Genomic DNA, 22,829 nt, shown 5'->3' with positions numbered 1-22,829 from the left:
AAGGCCTAGACCAATAATAAATCGCCAAAATCTCAACACTCGAAAAAATTCATCTTTGTTGTTCATGTAAGTTTTTTCTTTTTGATATAATTGCTATAGCATTGCTTTTTTACCAACTCTATTTGAAAATCGATAATTTCTTTTGGTGAAGGTTAAGGCTCGTACGAAAACATGAATGATGAAACATGCGCTCTTTGCAGAGACGGTGGAGATTTAATTTGTTGTGATAGTTGCCCTTCAGTTTTTCACCTGAGCTGTTTGGATATAAATGTATGTGTTTCAATATATTTTATGATTATTGTTTAGCTGTTTTTCAATATTTGTTATATAATATACATATTATTTTATTTTTTATTATATATGTTAAATTTAGTTTTCATTATTTTTCATAAAATATAGTAAATTTATTTTTGACATTGTTTTTTACAAATAAAATTATAATATATTTAGTACTTGGATATATGGTGAAACTCCTTAGAGACACTGAAAGTTATAAGTTTATTGAACATAATTGAAGTACATATATATGTTATTATCATCAATCATTAGCTTTATATATGATTCATATATATGATTAAGAGAGTACTTTTTATTGGATTTTTCATTAGTCCTTTCATTTTAGAGATCATTATTGACATTTGTTAACTATTATTTTGAGATTTAATATTATCATACTTTTTATTGGATTTTTCATTAGTCCTTTAATTTAATATTATTTTGACATTTGTAAATCATCTTCTCTTTTTCCCTTTCCAGGAAATTCCATCGGGTGACTGGCACTGCATTTTTTGCTGTTGTAAAATCTGTGGATTATTTGAAGAAAGTAAAAAGCAAAATACTATGGCTAACCCAAACTATGGATGTGTGCTTCTCACATGCCAATCATGCAGGAAAAAATGTATTTTTTCTTCTTCTGAATTTTATGACAAATGCATTCTCTTCATTTTTATTAGTTCATTGAATACTAGTTTGTGAAGAGTGATTATTCTTTTCAACCAAAATGAACTAAATTTTTTCTATAAATAATAGGTAAACATAAAACTAAACATCACAATCACCAGTATATAGTCTCTTTACTTTTTTCTTTTTTTTACTAAACTTTATTCTTTTGTAGATCACGAAACTTGTCTTGAAGTCAATATTGATGAGAGTGTTCACGTCAACCATGCATCTGTATGTGGAAAAAGATGTCAACAAGTATGTAAATTTTTATATTTTAGAACCTTATGTAGTATTCTAATTTCTAGTGTTGCAAAGATATTTTGAGATTGATAAATTGAGTATTTATAACTACTATGTATTTATCAAAATTTATGCTTGAGTTTCTGAATATTAATCTAAATAAGGATAGTGTATATTATTTTTTTCTCATTGAAGGCCTTTAATTTTATTGCAACTAAAGCATGTTTTCTTCTTTGTACATTTTTTCAAGCATCACATATTTTATGATCATTGCAATAACAAATAGTTAAAATTGTGATTTCAGATATTTGAGAGGTTTGAAATTCTTCTACGGGGTAAACATGAAGTAGGAGATGGATTTTCCGTCTCTTTATTTTGTAAATCACATGGCATTAACTGGAATGATTCAAAGATGGATGCGGCATTATCGATAATGTATGAATGTTTTCAGCCTACTTTTGTCAATCATAATGCCAATCAGATTGATATGATCCCAAATATTTTATCTAGTCGCTGGTAAGGTATTTTTTTAATAATATATCATTATTTCGAAGTAATCATGTATTTTGTCTATATTTTATCTGTCACAAAATTTGGCCAATACCAAAAATAAGTGTGGAGCACTCCTATTTTTGATTCTCCTATGTACATACTAGGCCAAAAGCTTAGATTGTTAAGAGGAACTAAAAATTTGGAATAAAACTGTTTTTGAAAATGCCATGGATCATGTCACAATGGCTACCTCCTCTTTGGATACTATCCAACAAAGGCTCAATGATGAGGGTCCTACTAATGAGCTTTTAAATCTTGAAAAGCAAACTAAGATGGATCTTGAGATTGCTCAACATGAACTCCAACATGGTGGTTCTCCTACACAAGACCTCCAATGAAGATACTCTTAATATAATCAGGCCCGTTGGAAAGGCAAATTTCAGTTTCAAGATCATCTCCAAAGTCCTTGCTGACAAACTTGCTCATATTCTTTCTGATTTAATTACTTCTGAGCAAAGAGGATTCATTCACTAGAGGCGAATCAAAGATTGTATATGCCTCACTTTTGATGCCATAAGTATGCTATTCAAGACATCTACTCATGGAAATCTTGCTATTAAGATAGACATTGCTAAAGCTTTTGACAATCTGAACTGAAACTTTCTTATAAAAGTTTTAAAAACTGTTGGTTTTTGCCCCAAATTCACCAACTGGATTCTCACAACTCTTCACTCACCAAAGCTCTCTATCTCCATTAATGGCAAGTTAGAGGGCTTTTTCTCTTACTCTAGAGGATTCAGGCAGGGAGACCCTATTTCTCCTCTTCTCTTCTGCATTGCTAAGGAGGTTTTGAGTAGATGGTTTCTCTTTTGGTTTCTCAAAAGAAACTTCAACCCATCAAAGGTTCTAGAAATCTTCATACTCCTTCTCATTCACTATATGCAGATGATATTTTACTTTTTTGCTCAAGAATATCCAATAATACATAGGTGCTCACCTTTACTTTTATGGTAAGGTCATAAACTCTCAAAAGTCTACAATTTATGGAGGCTCCATTTCAAATACCAGATTGTATAATATTGCCTCCTTATTTGGTTTTAATGTTGGTTCTCTTCCTTTCATTTACCTCCATAAGATTCACTTTCAGCCTATTATAGACAAGATCAAGCTAAAGTTGGCTAGTTGGAAAACTAATTATCATGGTTTATTGGTATTAATATCCTCACTATCTTGGTTAGGTCAAGCTCTCCTGCAATTAATTATGCTGGATTTTTTACTCTACTTTTGGAGGAAGGTGGCCATGCGATTAGTGTTGCTACAATCAGGTAAATCTATTTTTAAATTTTTTATAAATGCTCATAAAATTTATAGAGAAATTATTAGGAAAAAATTGATGAAAGTGACTGAAATATGATTACTAACTATGAAATTTATTAATTGGTGAAATAGGATTCATGAAAACCAGTATGCCGAGATGCCATTTATTGGAACACGCTTTATGTATAGAAAAAGAGGAATGTGTCGTCGACTCATGAATGCGATTGAATTCGTGAGTTCATAATTAAAATTATTGTTTTGTTCATATGTATATATGCATGCATTTATCAAATCTTAAATACAAATAAAAAGTCAAATGTACTTGTTCCAAATTTAAACAAAATATATTTGATATTTTGTTTATATGTATATCTAGATTGAGTATAATATTTTGTTTATTTTACTCTATTAGAAGTACCATGTAATATATACCATTAGACAATAATTATTTTTTGTTTTTGACTCAGATACTAAGATACTTAAATGTTGAGATGTTGATCATTCCATCTGCCGAAGAAGTATCACATACTTGGATTTCTTGTTTTGGATTTGAGCCACTTAACATGACCACAAAAACTCAAATTAAGAACAAAAATATGGTGAAATTCTTTGGAGCAGAAATGTTGCAGAAGAAGATAAACAAAGTATGATTCTCAATTTTATTGATGTAAAAGTAAAGTTTTAGCTGAGTTACATGTTGGGACTAAACCTTATGATATTACTAAGAAGAACAATAATAGTGAAGCTCTACTCGAATCATAAAATGTTTATGAAAGAGAGTATTGAATATTAGTTAAGATAAGAATAACTTTAGTATATTATTATTGAAGTTATTAGTTAGTTTTTTTTTTTCCATTTCTTCTAGCATTGTCTCATAACGGGGATATATATATATATATATATATATATATATATATATATATATATATATATATATATATATATATATATATATATATATATATATATATATATATATATATATATATATATATATATATATATAGGGAATGTATCAAGTAGGAGGGATTTTAAAATAAGAGATAGGAGGATTCATTATTAATCATTGGATTTGATAAATGATCTTGATGAAGTTAAGTCCATAAATGTTCATCAAAATCATTTATCAAATCCAATAGTTATTAATGAATCCTCCTATCTCTTACTTAAAATCCCTCCTACTTGATACATCCCCTATATATATATATATATATATATATATATATATATATATATATATATATATATATATATATATATATATATATATATATATATATATATATATATATATATATATATATATATATATATATATATATATATATATATATATATATATCAAGTAGAAGGATTTTTAAAATAAGAGATAAGAGGATTAAATATTAATCATTAGATTTGATAAATGGTCTAGATAAAGTCACATGCAAGCATATACAATAAATGTTCATCAAAACTATTTATCAAATCCAATGATTATCATTGGTTGTGAGCAAAATGGTATAGCCGGGTGTGGAGGCGTTTTCCATTATGCTAATGGTCATTGGTTGTGTGGCTTTACGAAGTTTGTTACCATATGCAGCGCATTTTCGGCTGAAATGTGGGGTGTTTTCGAAGGGCTCAGTATCGAGGTCTCGAAAGGCTATTGTAGATTGCAGGTGAATGTGGATTCGCTTGAAGTTTGTCAAGCTTTAAATGGAGATTTGGTGCAGAATATCGTAGGTAGAAACTTGATTCTACGCATGCATTAAGCACTTGCTGGATTTGTTTGAACATGTGGATGTTAAGCATGTTTATAGGGAAACCAACAGTTGTGTTGACGAGCTCGCTAAAATGGGCAAGAAAGCCCGAGCAGATTTAAGTATCTTTGAGCATATTCCTGAGTCTGTTTTTAAACCCACGCACACACCCGTTGGGTTCAGGTTTTTCACCCAAACCCGCAGCAAAATACATAAAATATATTTTTCCTACAATTTTCCAACAACTTTCCACAATATATATATATATATATATATATATATATATATATATATATATATATATATATATATATATATATATATATATATATATATATATATATATATATATAAGCGGGTGTGGTTTCGGATTTCGGGCGCGGGTCCGCACCCGGAATATCAGGTGACACTCGAACTCGAATCCAAACTCACTCAACTCGGGTTCGAGTGGATCCCGCGGGTTTGGATCTGCCTGTCATCCCTAGTTAGTGGATTGGCTAGATTAATAACTTTAATCAAACGAGATTTTATGGATAACTTACCTAAATGGGATGGGCTTTACTAGATTTGGGTTGACCCCAACCTATCTCGAAAACCGGTCTAAAATTTCCGAAAGGTACACAATTCTTCAAGCATGAGGCCTGTAAGGGCGAGATGTTATGGGAAATGTTTGTTATGTTGACGAATGATGATATCCGACCACGTAGTCATACGATCATCAAGCCGCTTTGAATGCATTTTTTAATTCCTATTTGGGATATTTCTCTCCCACTGATTCAGGGTTGTTTAACTCCTACTCGGTTCTGTCCTTACGGACTGATTGAGGCTTTATGTGAGCTCTTATTGAATCTAGATTAGAACCCGACTCAGGAGATCAGAAAGTATACAATTCCTCAAGCACAAATCCCATATTGGCGAGATGCTTTAAGTGTTGAGACTGGAATGTACAATATTTGTTTTGTTGCCTGGCTGAAAGTGATAGAGAATTAAGTTTTGTGTTTCTTTGTTTGAGACCGGCCATTTATGGGTGTTAATATGCTCTTAAAGTTAAGTATTTATATTGAATAGTATCAACTATCAATCGGATGTGTCGGCCTTGGGCTGACTAGTTCGCTTTGGCCCATTTATGTTGATCAAAATTGGTGTTGCCCCATAAAATGCTTGGAGACTGAGGCAGACTCTCCTGAAGCCAACTATAGGCCCGACTCAAGTTTCCAAACATGTATAAAAAAAAAAAAATCCTTTTCTAATTTTTTTCCAACATTTAGTAGTTACAAATTTCATTCTTAAGCCTTTAATTAATTTTAATCGCTAATTTTATTTTTGTTCCATCAGAATTTGTTTTCTAATCAAATAAACATCCTAGTTCTCAATTCCCACAAAGTAATCAAGGAAAATCAACTTGCTATATATAAAATTATAAAGAACACTTTCTTAATACCTTTCTATAAATAAAAATTGTAAAAACCTTTGTGCTTCACACATAAGTTTTTTTTTTTTATAGTAATAATGAATGCAAGATGGTTTGAAAGCGTGTGAATTCCCAAAATATGCTACACCTTATTGTTTGTTTATAAACACATGGTTTAGCTCCTTGCATAAGATAGAAAATGTATGACAAAGACATTACACCGAATGGCCATGTTTTTCTTGCATGATTACAAAAACAAATTTGGTAATATACATGAGAAGCAGTACTATTAAAGTGTCTATGTTCCAACTTCCAAGCAATCTCTCTTTATAAACATGTCTTATTTTCTTCCAATTTTTCACCTAACAACAATGACCCAAAAGTAGCAGCATATCACCAATATGGGATGGGTTAAATCCCTACTCTCCCCATTGAAGAAGATCTGGGTTCGACTTCATTCTAACAATAAAAGGAGTAAGTATTTAATTTGTTCTAGTATATTCATTTTATTAATACTACTTTATACCAAATAATGATGATCATGTTAATTATTACCTACTATAATTTGTTTTTCTTGTGGAAAATAGGTAGAGGAATATACATCTTATATAAAGATGTGAAGTCATGTCCTTGTGAAGATGTGCAAGTTCTATGGTCAATATTGGTTGAGTCTGGCCCAGCCCCTGCTTCTTTAGCATCAAAATAGACACATTAAAACTTCAGTAAATATGGCAAGAGAGAACATATATTTTGATGTAGTTTCTTTTCAAATACATGTAAATATTCAACATTTTATGTGCTGATTTCTGGCTGTTCTACATGTTTTCTATAGAATGTTTTTTGTTGTAGCGGTTTAGATGGTAAAACTAGCTTTGGATTGGCAGTCCAAACTATTCCTCTTGAAAAACAAAGCAAGCATATATTACATTTCAAGCACTTGTAATATTTGTGGTGTTAATTTACACGGTCAATAAAGGGAAATTCTACGGTGCATTCGCCCGTTTGACTTCAGTGGTGAAGTCACTGTCTGACCAATCAGAATTAAGCCCTAAGCCCTAATAGTGCCACAGTGGACTGAAGCATTAAATGACCTTATTGACACTTACTGTGGTAATTTTATAGTTTATATATTGCAACTTAGTCCCTAACATATTAATATTGTTTTTAAAATGTAATATTTTTATAGACAAAATCAATTAAATTAAAACAAATTAATCAACTCAACAAATTAATCAACTCAACAAATTAATCAACTCATCTCCATCTCCCTCACTTCATCATCGTGAACAGAAATTGAAAATAAAAATTCTTCATCCATCATCTCATCTTGGCATTTTTTCCCAACTACAAACTCAACGCAACAGTTATCGTCTCATCTTGGCATTTTTTCCAAACACTGCAAACTCAACACAACAGTAAGCGTCCCATTCACAGGTTCGTATTGAGCACGCTGCTGCAAAGGTAAATGATAAAATGGTTGTTATATTTGTTTGAATAGTTAAGATTTACTGATTTCAAATTGGGAATTAGGGTTTAGGATTGGGAATTAGGGTTTATGATTGAATTTGTTTTATTTACATGGGATTTATATTTGATGATTACGAAATTTTAATTTTGGTGGGTACCTTTGAATCAGGTCGATTGATTTAATAACGTAATAAGGAATTGTGATTGATGCTTGAAATTGTTTTCTGTACATGGGTTTCCTATTTGATGATTTGGAAATTTCAATTATGTTAAGTATCTTTGATTTGAATAGGAAATTAGGTACTGTGATTTATGTTGATTTTTGGTGTGTTAACAAATGTGTTAATTCAGGTTTACCATGAAAAACACCGACCATTATGATTCGTACGACTATCGATGCCGTGACAGTGGTACATCTGATTCTGAATCCGACAATGGTCGGGATGACAGTAATTCGGTGTCCAGTGCGTACCAAGGTTCAAGTGATGGTGATGGCGATGGCGATGGTGATAGTCACGGTGAAAAATTTGTTGAATTTGATGCAGTTGTAGGTGATAGAACAGTGAAAATTAATGCCCTTACTGCTGATGAAATTCGTGCTATGGAATTCGGTACAGTTGATGAAGCTAATGTGTTTTATTTCAAGTATGCTAAATGTAAAGGGTTTGCCATTAGGAAAAGTGATGTTAGGACAAGATCGACTGAGGATGGACAAACAATTATAATGAGGCAGTTTGTATGCAATAAACACGGTCTAAGAGATACAAAACACTTAAGGAGGCTTGATAGAAAAAGAGAACACAGACCTACGACCCGCACTAATTGTCCCGCTAGGCTTCGTGTGCATTACAACCCCCAGAAGGATAGTTATGTAGTGACATGTTTTGAAGAGGCTCACAACCATGAATTAACACCATCTAGGTTTGTCCACTTACACCCCATTTATCGTGAGATTACTGCAGCAGATAGAGCTCAAATTGACGGTCTACAGTCAAATGGAATTAGAACTTGTCATATAATGGGGTACATGGTTGCTCAGAAGGGTGGACACGATCGTGTTGGGTTTACAAAGAAGGATCTGTACAATTATTTTGATAGTAAAATGCGTGCTAATATTAAAGATGGTGACGTTGCCGCTGCTATAAATTATCTAACTGTGAAGTCATCTACTGATCCCATGTTATATGGTAAATATGCCGTAGACATGGATGGACGAATGAAGTCTCTTTTTTGGGCTGATGGAAGCAGTAGATCTGACTATTTTTGTTTTGGCGATGTGATTGCGTTCGACACGACTTACAAGAAGAACAAATACAACTACCCATTGGTTATATTTTCAGGGTGTAACCACCACTCTCAGACAGTTATTTTTGGTGCTGCGTTGGTGTCAGATGAAACGACAGAGACGTATAAGTGGTTGTTGGAGTGTTTTTTAGAGTGCATGGAAAATAGATACCCAGCAGCAGTTGTAACAGACGGAGATGGGGCGATGAGGGAATCTATAAAACAGGTGTTTCCGGATGCGACACATCGTTTATGCGCTTGGCATTTGAACAAGAATGCGTCTGAGAATGTAAAGAACTCGGCATTTTTGAAAGATTTTCAAAAAGCCATGTACTCTAATTTTACAAAGGATCAATTTGAAGAGTTTTGGTCAAAAATAATTAAAGAAAACGGACTTGAAGGAAATCCTTGGGTTGCAAAAACGTACGAGAACAGGTCACTATGGGCAACTGCATATCTACGTGAGAAGTTTTTTGGACGTATAAGAACTACGTCTCAATGTGAAGCCGTCAATGCAGTCATCAAGAGTTATGTCAGGAAGAAAGGCTGCATTTTTGAATTTATGCACAATTTTGATCAGGCTATGAGATCTTATAGAAACAATGAACTGATTGCCGATTATAAATCAAAGTTTTCAAAACCTGTGATGACTACTCAACTGCGTGCCCTTGAGAGCCATGCTGCGAATGTTTATACTATGGAGATTTTCAAGGAAGTCAGAGATGAAATAGTGAAGGCTGGATCATTGATTGTTAAGGAAAAGTTAATTCGCAACGGATTTAAGACTTATCGATTTACAAAATATTGTTGTGATAACTATGACGTAGAGGTTGTGTATGATGGTGAAACACTTCAATGTGAGTGTAGGTTATGGGATTCTCATGGGATTCCATGTTCTCATATGTTTGGTGTCATGAAGGAAGAACATGTTAGTCTCATTCCCACCGGTTTGATTTTGTCGAGATGGACGAAGGATGCAAAAATTCAGTACTTGAACGTGAATTGTAATGGTTCTGATGATTCTAAAATGATTGAGCTAGCTCGGTTTGGTGCATATTGTTCTGCATTTACTGCCTTTTGCAATGAAGCTTCAAAAAGGGAAGGTGTTTATGGGGAAATAATGGGTGACATTCTGAAGTTACACAAAAAGTATTGCAGTACGGACGATCCTATTTTGGCATCGAACTCAGTTGTAGGTGATCCAAATATTGTGAATAGCAAAGGTGCTCCAAAGAAAAGAAAGAATGACATAAAATCTATTAGGCGATGTTCTAAATGCAACAGTAGAACTCATAATGCAAGGAGTTGTTCGGTAATTTCGAAAGCTATATTCTGTTCGTTTGAGTCAATCTGTTGCTCTTTTGATAAACATAGTAGTTTCTGTTGTATAATTTGCAGGTTGCGGAAAACGCGCCATCTGAACAAAATGTTGGTATGACGTCGCGGCCAGTAACTGATTCATTCAGCCAGGTTGTGAAGGTATTATGTTTTTTTTTAATACAAGCTCTGATATGCTGTATTAATTATAACGTGTTATTATTTGTATCACAAGAATAATTTGTTTGTTAAAACAGAACAAGAATGGAAAAAGAGGTCGCATTGGTGGAAGTAGTGTGCAAAATAAATGTACAGAACCACCGAACTCTCGTGGCGCGAATGTGACAGCGACTTCTCGTGCGGAAGTTGGAAGCACAAGCATACCCATGCCTGCAATGTATGGATTGCAACCCGTGTTGCCAGCGGTACAACCGATGTTGCATCCAATGCATGTACAACCGTTAATCCCACTATATCCAACGACAGTTGCGGAAAATTCGGGTTCGTGTTTCGGTAGGCCACAACGACTGATGAACAATGGTGGTACTTGAACGAGCAAATAAGTAGCTGTAATTTGACCAGGCATGACTTTGGAGGTGATTTTTAGTGGTATGACAAGGTTTAGGTTAGAATACATGCATCTATATAGGTTTTTTGTGTCATAGCATATAGTTTGTAAGTTCAGTGGAGTCAAATCAACACTGATACAGTTTATATGTTCTACTGTCAGTCACCTAATTCTATGAGTGCAGTAGTGGTTATATTACCATCATGCATTAATATTTTTTTTCACCTAAAGTTAATGCCATTGAATGAGGTTTAGGTTAGGTGTAACTATACCTATATAATTTTTCCAATATATATAGTAGTAGTACCACCAAGAGAGGAAAAAATAACATAAGGAAAAAAATCTTGTTATAAAAGTGAATTGTTAAGTGTTCTTGCTCTTGAGAAATGTCCAGTGGTGAATCCCACTCAGTGACTTCAAGTGATACGTAATTATGTTTATCATTTGCTTACATATTTGCGTTTACGTATAATTTCATTGTTTGCTTTGTAATTTTAATAGTTGCATGTTTATCTTTTTGAAGGATGGATGAACAATGGGCTGAGTATTTAGGTAATTACGTTTACGATGAGGTTGAACAGAATGTTGATCTCAGTGACATTGAAAGTGATGAAGGTGAAGAAGAGATGGATGAAAATTTCGGTGATCCCGTGGTTGAAGAAAATGGCATTTCATTCAATTATCGTGTCACTGCTGCTTGTGTAAGAGGAAAGAATGTTTTCGTAAGTAATCTGGACCGGTTATTTTAATCGACATGTTGGTATGTTAGATATGCATGTATTGATAATGATTTTGTGCTATGAAACATATATAAAATGCAGCACTTTCCATCTAATGTTGCTGCCAATTGGTTATTGCCGTTGCAAACTGAGATAGACATTGTCGATGTTCATACCGATGCTGTTTACCCATGTGTGTTGAAGACTGGTAGGAGGCCAGGGGAGAGATATCTTTGCTTAGGTTGGTATGAGTATGTTAAAGCAACTCGTCTGAGGGCTGGTGATGTTCTTGAGTGCACTGTGGCAGATCCTCCTACAAGAATGTTTGTTCGTTTTATGATGTAATACGAATAATTTTAGGCGTATAATTAAACTTGGTTGAAGATGGAAAGTAATTTTCTTTGATGTTTTGTTAAGTAGTTGGTATGTAGTTTGTTTTGATGTTGTCTGTTTTGGTGTTGAAATGAATCAAATGTTGAGTTTCATTATGTACGTTTGCAGTGTAATGAAGTATTGTATCTCTTGTGTATAATATTAAATTAAATCTTAGCATTTTGCATCATTCAGTTAGCAATTTACTCACTACAAATATTTCAGATGAGAAGTTTCTTTTTTCTATAAATGAATAATTTGTTTTCTGATAAATCAAGGCATTAGTAACAAAAGCATAAACAACAACAACAACCATAAATTAGGTCATTAGGAACAGAAACGTGAACAACAACAACCATAAATTAGGTCATTAGTAACAGAAACCTTAATCCGGAAAATACTTTGCATATTCATGCTTTTTCATTTTTGCACCCCCTGAATTTTGAGCATTGCATGGGTTTTTGCATGGATCCTTACTCCGTACAAATACTTTTTGATATAAAAAGTATATAAATCATGCAGATAAACAACAGAATGTGCTATGATTAATACAACCACAAAAAGGGCCCAATCTTAATAAACTGGGGTCAACCATAAAATTTCCCAGCAATAACAATCACTTACATTAAAACTTAACAAACACATACAAAATACCCAATATACTTCACTTCACATCACAACTAACATTGTATCTGGAACATTATAAATAAAACTTAATAAACTTCCATAATTGTTTACAATATAAAATTATAATATTACAAATAGTAACTTTCAAAAAAACCATTGCAACTATGATCCTCCTCGGTGCCCCTATGGGGTTGCAGCCCTACGCTCAACATATACCAATATTTCCTCCACCGGTGGGTATCGGATGACAAAATGGAGTTTGTCACCGACCTTCAAATCAGCTTTCCTTACGTAATCAAACCACGCCCCACACAGATATGTTTCCTTCTTCTCTTCCCTCTTCTTTATCTCACAGTAGTATGGTTCACCCTTATCACAGTCAAGTAAAACAATGTTTGAAATTTGGCGGAGAAGGCAACTATCAATCACATTTGCTGGAAATTGCTGCAAAGGTTTTCACAGAATGTCAGATTCTTTAAAATAAACAACTGACTTCTGCTGTTATAGGAAATCAAATAAAAACAAGACATACCATCACATTCTTGCGCATCTTCTTTGCATCAAACACTTCTCTAACCCAATACTCTTCATCCTGATTCACAATGATCGTAGTGTACACCCTGTACCAAAGCCAAAACATCATATAAACTTTGTTTAGAAACTTCCAACTCAACATCGAAGCAACTTATTTCAATATAATATACGTTCAAAATAGATTTACCTATTGTTGTTGGATGATATACTTGTGAATTCATAGTCGACGCTTTGAGCATCGGGGGCTTCCAAAGAACCTATAGCCTTACCCTTTAGTTTCCCGTTACCTCCGGCATCAACTTCGCGATGACCTCCTCTCTTGCGTTTGCCTTCCATGCCCTCATTGATCACCACACCTTGGGTCGGACGAATTAACCTATCTTCGTTCTGCCAAAGTTTATTCTTTCCTTTCTCCACGGAGAGCCTGTCGTTGATCGTAGACCTGGTAACCTCTTGCACACAACGTTGTCTGGAAACCCCCTCGCCAGCTACACCCTTTCCCTTCGCTTTTCCCGACACCTTACTATGTTTATTACTCCTACCCATGGTCCAATCAAGTAAAGAAACGTTAGTATCATACTTGCTCCCTAATCATATAGGTTTTTATGGTAAAATACGTGTTCATATTCATAAAACACACTTCAGATTTACCTCCTGGATGCAGATGATTGGAGAGAGGCCCTGTAAACAGATGCATGGTAGCTTTTTCTTGAATCGACACCAGTATTGACTGGAGCACTTTGAATGAGCTCCTTGGCAGGTTCCTTTAGTGGATCAAGTCTGTATTTTGCTCGAAGATTACACACTTCCACCTCCACGGAGAGCCTGTCGTTGATCGTAGAACTGGTAACCTCTTGCACACAATGTTGTCTGGAACCACCCTCGCCAGCTTCACCCTTTCCCTTCGCTATTCCCGACACCTTACTGTGTTTATTACTCCTACAAATGGTCCAATGAAGTAAAGAAACGTTATTATCTTACTTGCTCTCTAATCATACAGGTTTTTATGGTAAAATACATGTTCATATTCATAAAACACACTTCAGAGTTACCTCCTGGATGCATCATTTTGGAGAGAGGCTCTGTAAACAGATGCATGGTAACTTTTTCTTGCATCAACACCAGTATTGACTGGAGCACTTTGAATGAGCTCCTTGGCAGGTTCCTTTGGTGGATCAAGTCCGTATTTTGCTCGAAGATTACACACTTCTACCAACTGTTTACAAAATTCTTCGTAGCTATAAAATTTCCTGATGTTTTTTTTCTGGAGCAATCGTTTTTTCAAATACAACTTATGACATAGGTACATCTGTTGAAGTTTCTTTTCATCAAAATGTTGAAGATTGAGTTTATCAGCTCTGCAACATTATAACATGCAACACACATTGTTTATAAAATCCTGAAGATTGTATCAAAAACCCTAAAGTATGTAAAATCTATGATATTTAAATCAGCAAATTTGCGCGGTATTCAAAAACCCTGTCGATTTGGATATCAGAAAAGCAGAGATGAATTAAAAATGAAGAGAACAGATACTAACCTATCTGAAGAAGACATGATGTTGTCTGAAATCGAGTGTTGTTGTTGGAGTGGATGTTACGCAAAGAACGACAGCAAAACGGTGAGAGAGAATGCAAAAGAAAGAGAGATTAAAAACTGAACAGTAAGCATGCAATGTTACCTTTACCAACTAATGATATACCAAATCTTCGGTCAGATGAAAAGTTGCAATGTTACGTTTACCAAGTAATGATATATCGAATCCTTTGTCATAGGCGTGATATGTTTTTTCAATATATTAAATACTTAAAATTAATCAAGATTATCATTTTCTTATTAAAAACAAACACAGGTATTCATTTTCCATTATCAGTTTTCTTTTCTTAAAAAAATAATAAATAAGTTAGATCATTGGTAACTTAAACATAAACCTAGAAATTAAAAACCATAGATTAGGTTATTGTTCCAGAAATTACATTAGATAAATTAATCAGACATTTTAAAATATGCAATGACAATAATAATCCAAGAAAAAAAAAACAAAGTCTTAAAAATCTTGGACATTTTCCCTTCATTTTGCAGTTTCATCTCCATCTGCTCTCCTCTCCTGTCTCGAAGTTCTTTAACAAAGCAATGCAAATCCTTCAAAAGCTCTGAGCAGCTGCAACATATTGACCCACTGTGTGTTGTTGCGTCGTCGTGCGAATCCAGAATTACATTTCTTGCATCCATGGTTATTTTCCGATCATATGGAGGTCGACCATCAAGTTCATCATCCCAAATGAACAAACTACAACATCGCCTTGCCTAAAAAACATCATAATTAACCATATTCACTAATAAATTAACCAAGTCCATTTTATAATACAGATTATAAAAGACGAAATCGTATAGCATATTTTCCAATCAAACTCACCTCCACATTTGCACATTTCCAATATCTCCTTTTAGGGTTATTTCTTGAGTTAGATATAAACAACTTCATTGGTTTATTGCAACCACATTCAGGGATTTGGGGGATTTGGGACACTTCGGAGTTTGCAACATATGAAGATGACATGGTTTAATGGAAAAGGGATTTGGGATGAGAGGGTTTCAAAACGTAACATTCTCGAACTCCATTTAAAGTGGCCAACATTAAAGTGGTATAATAGGGTCCAGCGATGGATGTTGAGGGAGTATATAATCAGCCGTCCAAATTAAATCACCGGTTGATATCTATTAGTGACAAAATGATCACAACCGTGCATGAGATCTATATTTTACCCAAATTGATCAAAGCCATCCACTTTATATTGAGAGAATTGGACCACATAAATAAATCCAATCTATTGAGAAGTTTTTAAGTACTGTGGATTCGATGCTTTAATTGTAACTTTGGTCCCCCTATTTTGTATTTTTTTCGATTTTAGTCCCCCTGTTTTTAAAACAACGATTTTGGTCCCCCTTTTTAGTTTTCTATTGAAAAAAAGTCAGGAATAGGGACTAATTTTACAGATGAACAGATGATGGTCGACTGTGTGTTAACCATGTTACAGATCAACTGATGATGGTCGACTGTGTGTTAACCATGTTACAGATGAACTGATGATGGTCGACTGTTTGTTAACCATGTTACAAATGAACTGATGATGGTTCACTGTGTGTTAACCATGTCAGGGATTCAACAGATGATGGTCGACTTTGTGTTAACCATGTCAGGGAATCAACTGATGATGGTCAACTGTGTGTTAGCCATGTTACAGATGAACTGATGATGGTCGACTGTGTGTTAACCATGTCGGGGATTGAACAAATGCTGGTCGACTGTTTGTTAACCATGTTACAGATGAACAGATGATGGTCGACTGTGTGTTAACCATGTCGGGGATTCAACAGATGATGGTCAACTGTGTGTTAACCATGTCAGGGAATCAACTGATGATGGTCAACTGTGTGTTAACCATGTTACAGATGAATAAATGATGGTCGACTGTATGTTAACCATGTCGGGGATTGAACAGATGATGGTCGACTGTGTGTTAACCATGTTACAGATGAACAGATGATGGTCGACTGTGTGTTAACCATGTTATAAATGAACAGATGATGGTCGACTGTGTGTTAACCATGTAAAAGACGAATAAATGATGGTCGACTGTATGTTAACCATGTTACAGATGAACCGATGATGGTCGACTGTGTGTTAACCATGTTATAAATGAACAGATGATGGTCGACTGTGTGTTAACCATGTTATAAACGAACAGATGATGGTCGACTGTGTGTTAACCATGTCGGGGATTCAACAAATGATGGTCAACTGTGTGTTAACCATGTCAGGGAATCAACTGATGATGGTCAACTGTGTGTTAACCATGTTACAGATGAATAAATGATGGTCGACTGTATGTTAACCATGTCGGGGATTGAACAGATGATGGTCGACTGTGTGTTAACCATGTTACAGATGAACTGATGATGGTCAACTGGGTGTTAACCATGTCGGGGATTGAACAGATGATGGTCGACTGTGTGTTAACCACGTTAAAGATGAACTGATGATGGTCAACTGGGTGTTAACCATGTCAGGGAATCAACTGATGATGGTCAACTGTGTGTTAACCATGTTACAGATGAATAAATGATGGTCGACTGTATGTTAACCATGTCGGGGATTGAACAGATGATGGTCGACTGTGTGTTAACCATGTTACAGATGAACAGATGATGGTCGACTGTGTGTTAACCATGTTATAAATGAACAGATGATGGTCGAATGTGTGTTAACCATGTAAAAGATGAATAAATGATGGTCGACTGTATGTTAACCATGTTACAGATGAACAGATGATGGTCGACTGTGTGTTAACCATGTTATAAATGAACAGATGATGGTCGACTGTGTGTTAACCATGTTATAAACGAACAGATGATGGTCGACTGTGTGTTAACCATGTCGGGGGATTCAACAAATGATGGTCAACTGTGTGTTAACCATGTCAGGGAATCAACTGATGATGGTCAACTGTGTGTTAACCATGTTACAGATGAATAAATGATGGTCGACTGTATGTTAACCATGTCGGGGATTGAACAGATGATGGTCGACTGTGTGTTAACCATGTTACAGATGAACTGATGATGGTCAACTGGGTGTTAACCATGTCGGGGATTGAACAGATGATGGTCGACTGTGTGTTAACCACGTTAAAGATGAACTGATGATGGTCAACTGGGTGTTAACCATGTCGGGGATTCAACATATGATGTTTGACTGTGTGTTAACCATGTTACAGATGAACTGATGATGGTCGACTGGGTGTTAACCATGTTACAGATGAACTGATGATGGTCAACTGTTTCTTAACCATGTTACAGATGAACTGATGATGGTCGACTGGGTATTAACCATGTTATAAATGAACAGATGATAGTCGACTGTGTGTTAACCATGTAAAAGATGAATAAATGATGGTCGACTGTATGTTAACCATGTTACAGATGAACCGATGATGGTCGACTGTGTGTTAACCATGTTATAAATGAACAGATGATGGTCGACTGTGTGTTAACCATGTAAAAGATGAATAAATGATGGTCGACTGTATGTTAACCATGTTACAGATGAACCATGATGATGGTCGACTGTGTGTTAACCATGTTATAAATGAACAAATGATGGTCGACTGTGTGTTAACCATGTTATAAATGAACAGATGATGGTCGACTGTGTGTTAAGCATGTTACAGATGAACTGATGATGGTTCACTGTGTGTTAACCATGTTACAGATGAACTGATGATGGTTCACTGTGTGTTAACCATGTCAGGGATTCAACATATGATGGTCGACTTTGTGTTAACCATGTTACAGATGAACTGATGATGGTCGACTGGGTGTTAACCATGTTACAGATGAACTGATGATGGTCAACTGTTTGTTAACCATGTTACAGATGAACTGATGATGGTCGATTGTGTGTTAACCATGTTACAGATGAACTGATGATGGTCGACTGGGTGTTAACCATGTTACAGATGAACAGATGATGGTCGACTGTGTGTTAACCATGTTATAAATGAACAGATGATGGTCGACTGTGTGTTAACCATGTAAAAGATGAATAAATGATGGTCGACTGTGTGTTAACCATGTTATAAATGAACAGATGATGGTCGACTGTGTGTTAACCATGTTATAAATGAACAGATGATGGTCGACTGTGTGTTAAGCATGTTACAGATGAACTGATGATGGTTCACTGTGTGTTAACCATGTTACAGATGAACTGATGATGGTTCACTGTGTGTTAACCATGTCAGGGATTCAACATATGATGGTCGACTTTGTGTTAACCATGTTACAGATGAACTGATGATGGTCGACTGGGTGTTAACCATGTTACAGATGAACTGATGATGGTCAACTGTTTGTTAACCATGTTACAGATGAACTGATGATGGTCGATTGTGTGTTAACCATGTTACAGATGAACTGATGATGGTCGACTGGGTGTTAACCATGTTACAGATGAACAGATGATGGTCGACTGTGTGTTAACCATGTTATAAATGAACAGATGATGGTCGACTGTGTGTTAACCATGTAAAAGATGAATAAATGATGGTCGACTGTGTGTTAACCATGTTATAAATGAACAGATGATGGTCGACTGTGTGTTAACCATGTTATAAATGAACAGATGATGGTCGACTGTGTGTTAACCATGTCGGGGATTCAACTGATGATGGTTCACTGTGTGTTAACCATGTTACAGATGAACTGATGATGGTTAACTGTTTGTTAACCATGTTACAGATGAACTGATGATGGTCGACTGGGTGTTAACCATGTTACAGATGAACAGATGATGGTCGACTGTGTGTTAACCATGTTATAAATGAACAGATGATGGTCGACTGTGTGTTAACCATGTTACAGATGAACTGATGATGGTCAACTGGGTGTTAACCATGTCGGGGATTGAACAGATGATGGTCGACTGTGTGTTAACCACGTTAAAGATGAACTGATGATGGTCAACTGGGTGTTAACCATGTCGGGGATTCAACATATGATGTTTGACTGTGTGTTAACCATGTTACAGATGAACTGATGATGGTCGACTGGGTGTTAACCATGTTACAGATGAACTGATGATGGTCAACTGTTTCTTAACCATGTTACAGATGAACTGATGATGGTCGACTGGGTATTAACCATGTTATAAATGAACAGATGATAGTCGACTGTGTGTTAACCATGTAAAAGATGAATAAATGATGGTCGACTGTATGTTAACCATGTTACAGATGAACCGATGATGGTCGACTGTGTGTTAACCATGTTATAAATGAACAGATGATGGTCGACTGTGTGTTAACCATGTAAAAGATGAATAAATGATGGTCGACTGTATGTTAACCATGTTACAGATGAACCGATGATGGTCGACTGTGTGTTAACCATGTTATAAATGAACAGATGATGGTCGACTGTGTGTTAACCATGTTATAAATGAACAGATGATGGTCGACTGTGTGTTAAGCATGTTACAGATGAACTGATGATGGTTCACTGTGTGTTAACCATGTTACAGATGAACTGATGATGGTTCACTGTGTGTTAACCATGTCAGGGATTCAACATATGATGGTCGACTTTGTGTTAACCATGTTACAGATGAACTGATGATGGTCGACTGGGTGTTAACCATGTTACAGATGAACTGATGATGGTCAACTGTTTGTTAACCATGTTACAGATGAACTGATGATGGTCGATTGTGTGTTAACCATGTTACAGATGAACTGATGATGGTCGACTGAGTGTTAACCATGTTACAGATGAACAGATGATGGTCGACTGTGTGTTAACCATGTTATAAATGAACAGATGATGGTCGACTGTGTGTTAACCATGTAAAAGATGAATAAATGATGGTCGACTGTGTGTTAACCATGTTATAAATGAACAGATGATGGTCGACTGTGTGTTAACCATGTTATAAATGAACAGATGATGGTCGACTGTGTGTTAAGCATGTTACAGATGAACTGATGATGGTTCACTGTGTGTTAACCATGTTACAGATGAACTGATGATGGTTCACTGTGTGTTAACCATGTCAGGGATTCAACATATGATGGTCGACTTTGTGTTAACCATGTTACAGATGAACTGATGATGGTCGACTGGGTGTTAACCATGTTACAGATGAACTGATGATGGTCAACTGTTTGTTAACCATGTTACAGATGAACTGATGATGGTCGATTGTGTGTTAACCATGTTACAGATGAACTGATGATGGTCGACTGGGTGTTAACCATGTTACAGATGAACAGATGATGGTCGACTGTGTGTTAACCATGTTATAAATGAACAGATGATGGTCGACTGTGTGTTAACCATGTAAAAGATGAATAAATGATGGTCGACTGTGTGTTAACCATGTTATAAATGAACAGATGATGGTCGACTGTGTGTTAACCATGTTATAAATGAACAGATGATGGTCGACTGTGTGTTAACCATGTCGGGGATTCAACTGATGATGGTTCACTGTGTGTTAACCATGTTACAGATGAACTGATGATGGTCAACTGTTTGTTAACCATGTTACAGATGAACTGATGATGGTCGACTGGGTGTTAACCATGTTACAGATGAACAGATGATGGTCGACTGTGTGTTAACCATGTTATAAATGAACAGATGATGGTCGACTGTGTGTTAACCATGTTACAGATGAACTGATGATGGTCAACTGGGTGTTAACCATGTCGGGGATTGAACAGATGATGGTCGACTGTGTGTTAACCACGTTAAAGATGAACTGATGATGGTCAACTGGGTGTTAACCATGTCGGGGATTCAACATATGATGTTTGACTGTGTGTTAACCATGTTACAGATGAACTGATGATGGTCGACTGGGTGTTAACCATGTTACAGATGAACTGATGATGGTCAACTGTTTCTTAACCATGTTACAGATGAACTGATGATGGTCGACTGGGTATTAACCATGTTATAAATGAACAGATGATGGTCGACTGTGTGTTAACCATGTAAAAGATGAATAAATGATGGTCGACTGTATGTTAACCATGTTACAGATGAACCGATGATGGTCGACTGTGTGTTAACCATGTTATAAATGAACAGATGATAGTCGACTGTGTGTTAACCATGTTAGGGAATCAACTGATGATGGTCAACTGTGTGTTAACCATGTCAGGGAATCAACTGATGATGGTCGAATGTGTGTTAACCATGTTACAGATGAACAGATGATGGTCGACTGGGTGTTAACCATGTCGGGGATTCAACAGATGATGGTCAACTGTGTGTTAACCATGTCAGGGAATCAACTGATGATGGTCGATTGTGTGTTAACCATGTTACAGATGAACTGATGATGGTCGACTGGGTGTTAACCTTGTTACAGATGAACAGATGATGGTCGACTGTGTGTTAAGCATGTTACAGATGAACAGATGATGGTCGACTGTGTGTTAATGTTAAGTGCCAAAATGTAGTTATTTTATGTTTGTAAATAGTGGCACTTATCGATACTTTTTGTTAATACCGTTCGAATAATACCCCGTTTTGTGTATAAATACGTATACTTTGTGAATAGATGTATTTTCATATACTTTTATACTTTTTGATAGTTTTCTACTCTTTTTGTAGGTATTCTTGCGTATTTGGAGCATGAGCAATAACGTGTCGAAGACACGGCTTCAAACGCGCGATTTTGAGCGGCGGAATCAATTCATTCGGCGAATAAAGCTCAAAATCAAAGAATAATAAATCACCAATTTGGTTGATATATTGTCATTTTTAGATAGGAAATTGAATAAGCTTTCCAACGCTTCGAACCGGGCGCAAATCGGAGTTACGGTTCTCAAGTTACGCCATTTTTACTAAAAGCTGATTTTTCAACTCAGCGAGTTGGGCGCGATGCGCGCTCCTGCGCGCGACGCGCGCTGTACCAGATCCAGAATTGTATAAATAGGCGGAAATCAGATATTTTAGGGCATGGTTGGATATTTTAGAGCTCCAAACCATCCAATAGCATTTTTTGAGTGGAAAGATGCTAGAAAACACATTGGAGCTGTCAAATGGATGATCCGAGGTTGAATCCTTCATCAATCGGAGCCGACAAACCGTGAGATTTTTGGGTTTTTCTTCTTTTCTTCTCTTTGTGGTTTCATTTGTGGGTTTTGTATATATATACTTTGATCTCATGTATATTTGTCGCCCATGGTGTTGTATAAAGTTGCTTTACAATATAAACTTGTTGTTTTTCC

The 22,829-nt window shown here is 35.5% G+C and overlaps 4 protein-coding genes across 5 annotated transcripts; 3 read left to right on the top strand and 1 right to left on the bottom strand.

Moving 5' to 3' along the window:
- Positions 1–7,966: 7,966 nt before the first annotated feature.
- LOC131614771 (protein FAR1-RELATED SEQUENCE 5-like) lies at positions 7,967–9,489 on the top strand. The gene is made up of 2 exons (XM_058886324.1): positions 7,967–9,371; positions 9,473–9,489. The coding sequence occupies exons 1-2, from the start codon at positions 7,967–7,969 to the stop codon at positions 9,487–9,489; spliced, it is 1,422 nt and encodes a 473-aa protein (XP_058742307.1).
- A 62-nt stretch (positions 9,490–9,551) lies between these two features.
- LOC131612483 (protein FAR-RED ELONGATED HYPOCOTYL 3-like) lies at positions 9,552–11,349 on the top strand. Of its 2 annotated transcripts, XR_009287392.1 has the most exons (4): positions 9,552–10,204; positions 10,291–10,371; positions 10,467–10,818; positions 11,301–11,349. XR_009287392.1 is itself a non-coding variant. In XM_058884276.1 (3 exons), exons 1-3 carry the CDS (start codon positions 9,590–9,592, stop codon positions 10,758–10,760), a joined length of 990 nt encoding a protein of 329 aa, XP_058740259.1. In that variant the 5' UTR covers positions 9,552–9,589; the 3' UTR covers positions 10,761–11,107. The 2 variants fall into 2 exon arrangements, 1 of the variants encoding a protein (XP_058740259.1); XM_058884276.1 differs by lacking the exon at positions 11,301–11,349 and having other exon boundaries at positions 10,467–11,107.
- Positions 11,164–11,991, top strand: LOC131614770 (uncharacterized). The gene is made up of 3 exons (XM_058886323.1): positions 11,164–11,204; positions 11,301–11,499; positions 11,599–11,991. Exons 1-3 carry the CDS (start codon positions 11,164–11,166, stop codon positions 11,839–11,841), a joined length of 483 nt encoding a protein of 160 aa, XP_058742306.1. The 3' UTR covers positions 11,842–11,991.
- Positions 11,992–12,448: 457 nt separating this feature from the next.
- LOC131614769 (uncharacterized) lies at positions 12,449–14,758 on the bottom strand. The gene is made up of 7 exons (XM_058886322.1): positions 14,711–14,758; positions 14,570–14,594; positions 14,082–14,387; positions 13,681–13,968; positions 13,217–13,567; positions 13,028–13,115; positions 12,449–12,939 (listed from the first exon to the last, which is right to left on the bottom strand). Exons 2-7 carry the CDS (start codon positions 14,584–14,586, stop codon positions 12,679–12,681), a joined length of 1,311 nt encoding a protein of 436 aa, XP_058742305.1. The 5' UTR covers positions 14,587–14,594; positions 14,711–14,758; the 3' UTR covers positions 12,449–12,678.
- Between the last annotated feature and the right edge of the window lie 8,071 nt (positions 14,759–22,829).

The sequence above is a fragment of the Vicia villosa genome, linkage group LG6 (assembly GCF_029867415.1).
Source record: "Vicia villosa cultivar HV-30 ecotype Madison, WI linkage group LG6, Vvil1.0, whole genome shotgun sequence".
In the NCBI taxonomy this organism is placed as follows: Eukaryota; Viridiplantae; Streptophyta; class Magnoliopsida; order Fabales; family Fabaceae; genus Vicia; species Vicia villosa.
Note: the sequence above shows the minus strand (reverse complement) of the source record. Positions and strands in the feature narration are given on the sequence as shown.

Coding starts and splice junctions, on each gene's coding strand:
- LOC131614771 (XM_058886324.1), top strand. CDS start 7,967: ATGAAAAACACCGACCATTATGATTCGTACGACTATCGATGCCGTGAC.
- LOC131612483 (XM_058884276.1), top strand. CDS start 9,590: ATGGAGATTTTCAAGGAAGTCAGAGATGAAATAGTGAAGGCTGGATCA. Junction 10,205..10,290: donor ATAATGCAAGGAGTTGTTCG/GTAATTTCGAAA, acceptor TATAATTTGCAG/GTTGCGGAAAACGCGCCATC. Junction 10,372..10,466: donor CATTCAGCCAGGTTGTGAAG/GTATTATGTTTT, acceptor TTGTTAAAACAG/AACAAGAATGGAAAAAGAGG.
- LOC131614770 (XM_058886323.1), top strand. CDS start 11,164: ATGTCCAGTGGTGAATCCCACTCAGTGACTTCAAGTGATAC. Junction 11,205..11,300: donor TCAGTGACTTCAAGTGATAC/GTAATTATGTTT, acceptor ATCTTTTTGAAG/GATGGATGAACAATGGGCTG. Junction 11,500..11,598: donor TAAGAGGAAAGAATGTTTTC/GTAAGTAATCTG, acceptor TATAAAATGCAG/CACTTTCCATCTAATGTTGC.
- LOC131614769 (XM_058886322.1), bottom strand. Junction 13,568..13,680: donor CAATCATCTGCATCCAGGAG/GTAAATCTGAAG, acceptor GACCATGGGTAG/GAGTAATAAACATAGTAAGG. Junction 13,116..13,216: donor ATATCATCCAACAACAATAG/GTAAATCTATTT, acceptor GCTTTGGTACAG/GGTGTACACTACGATCATTG.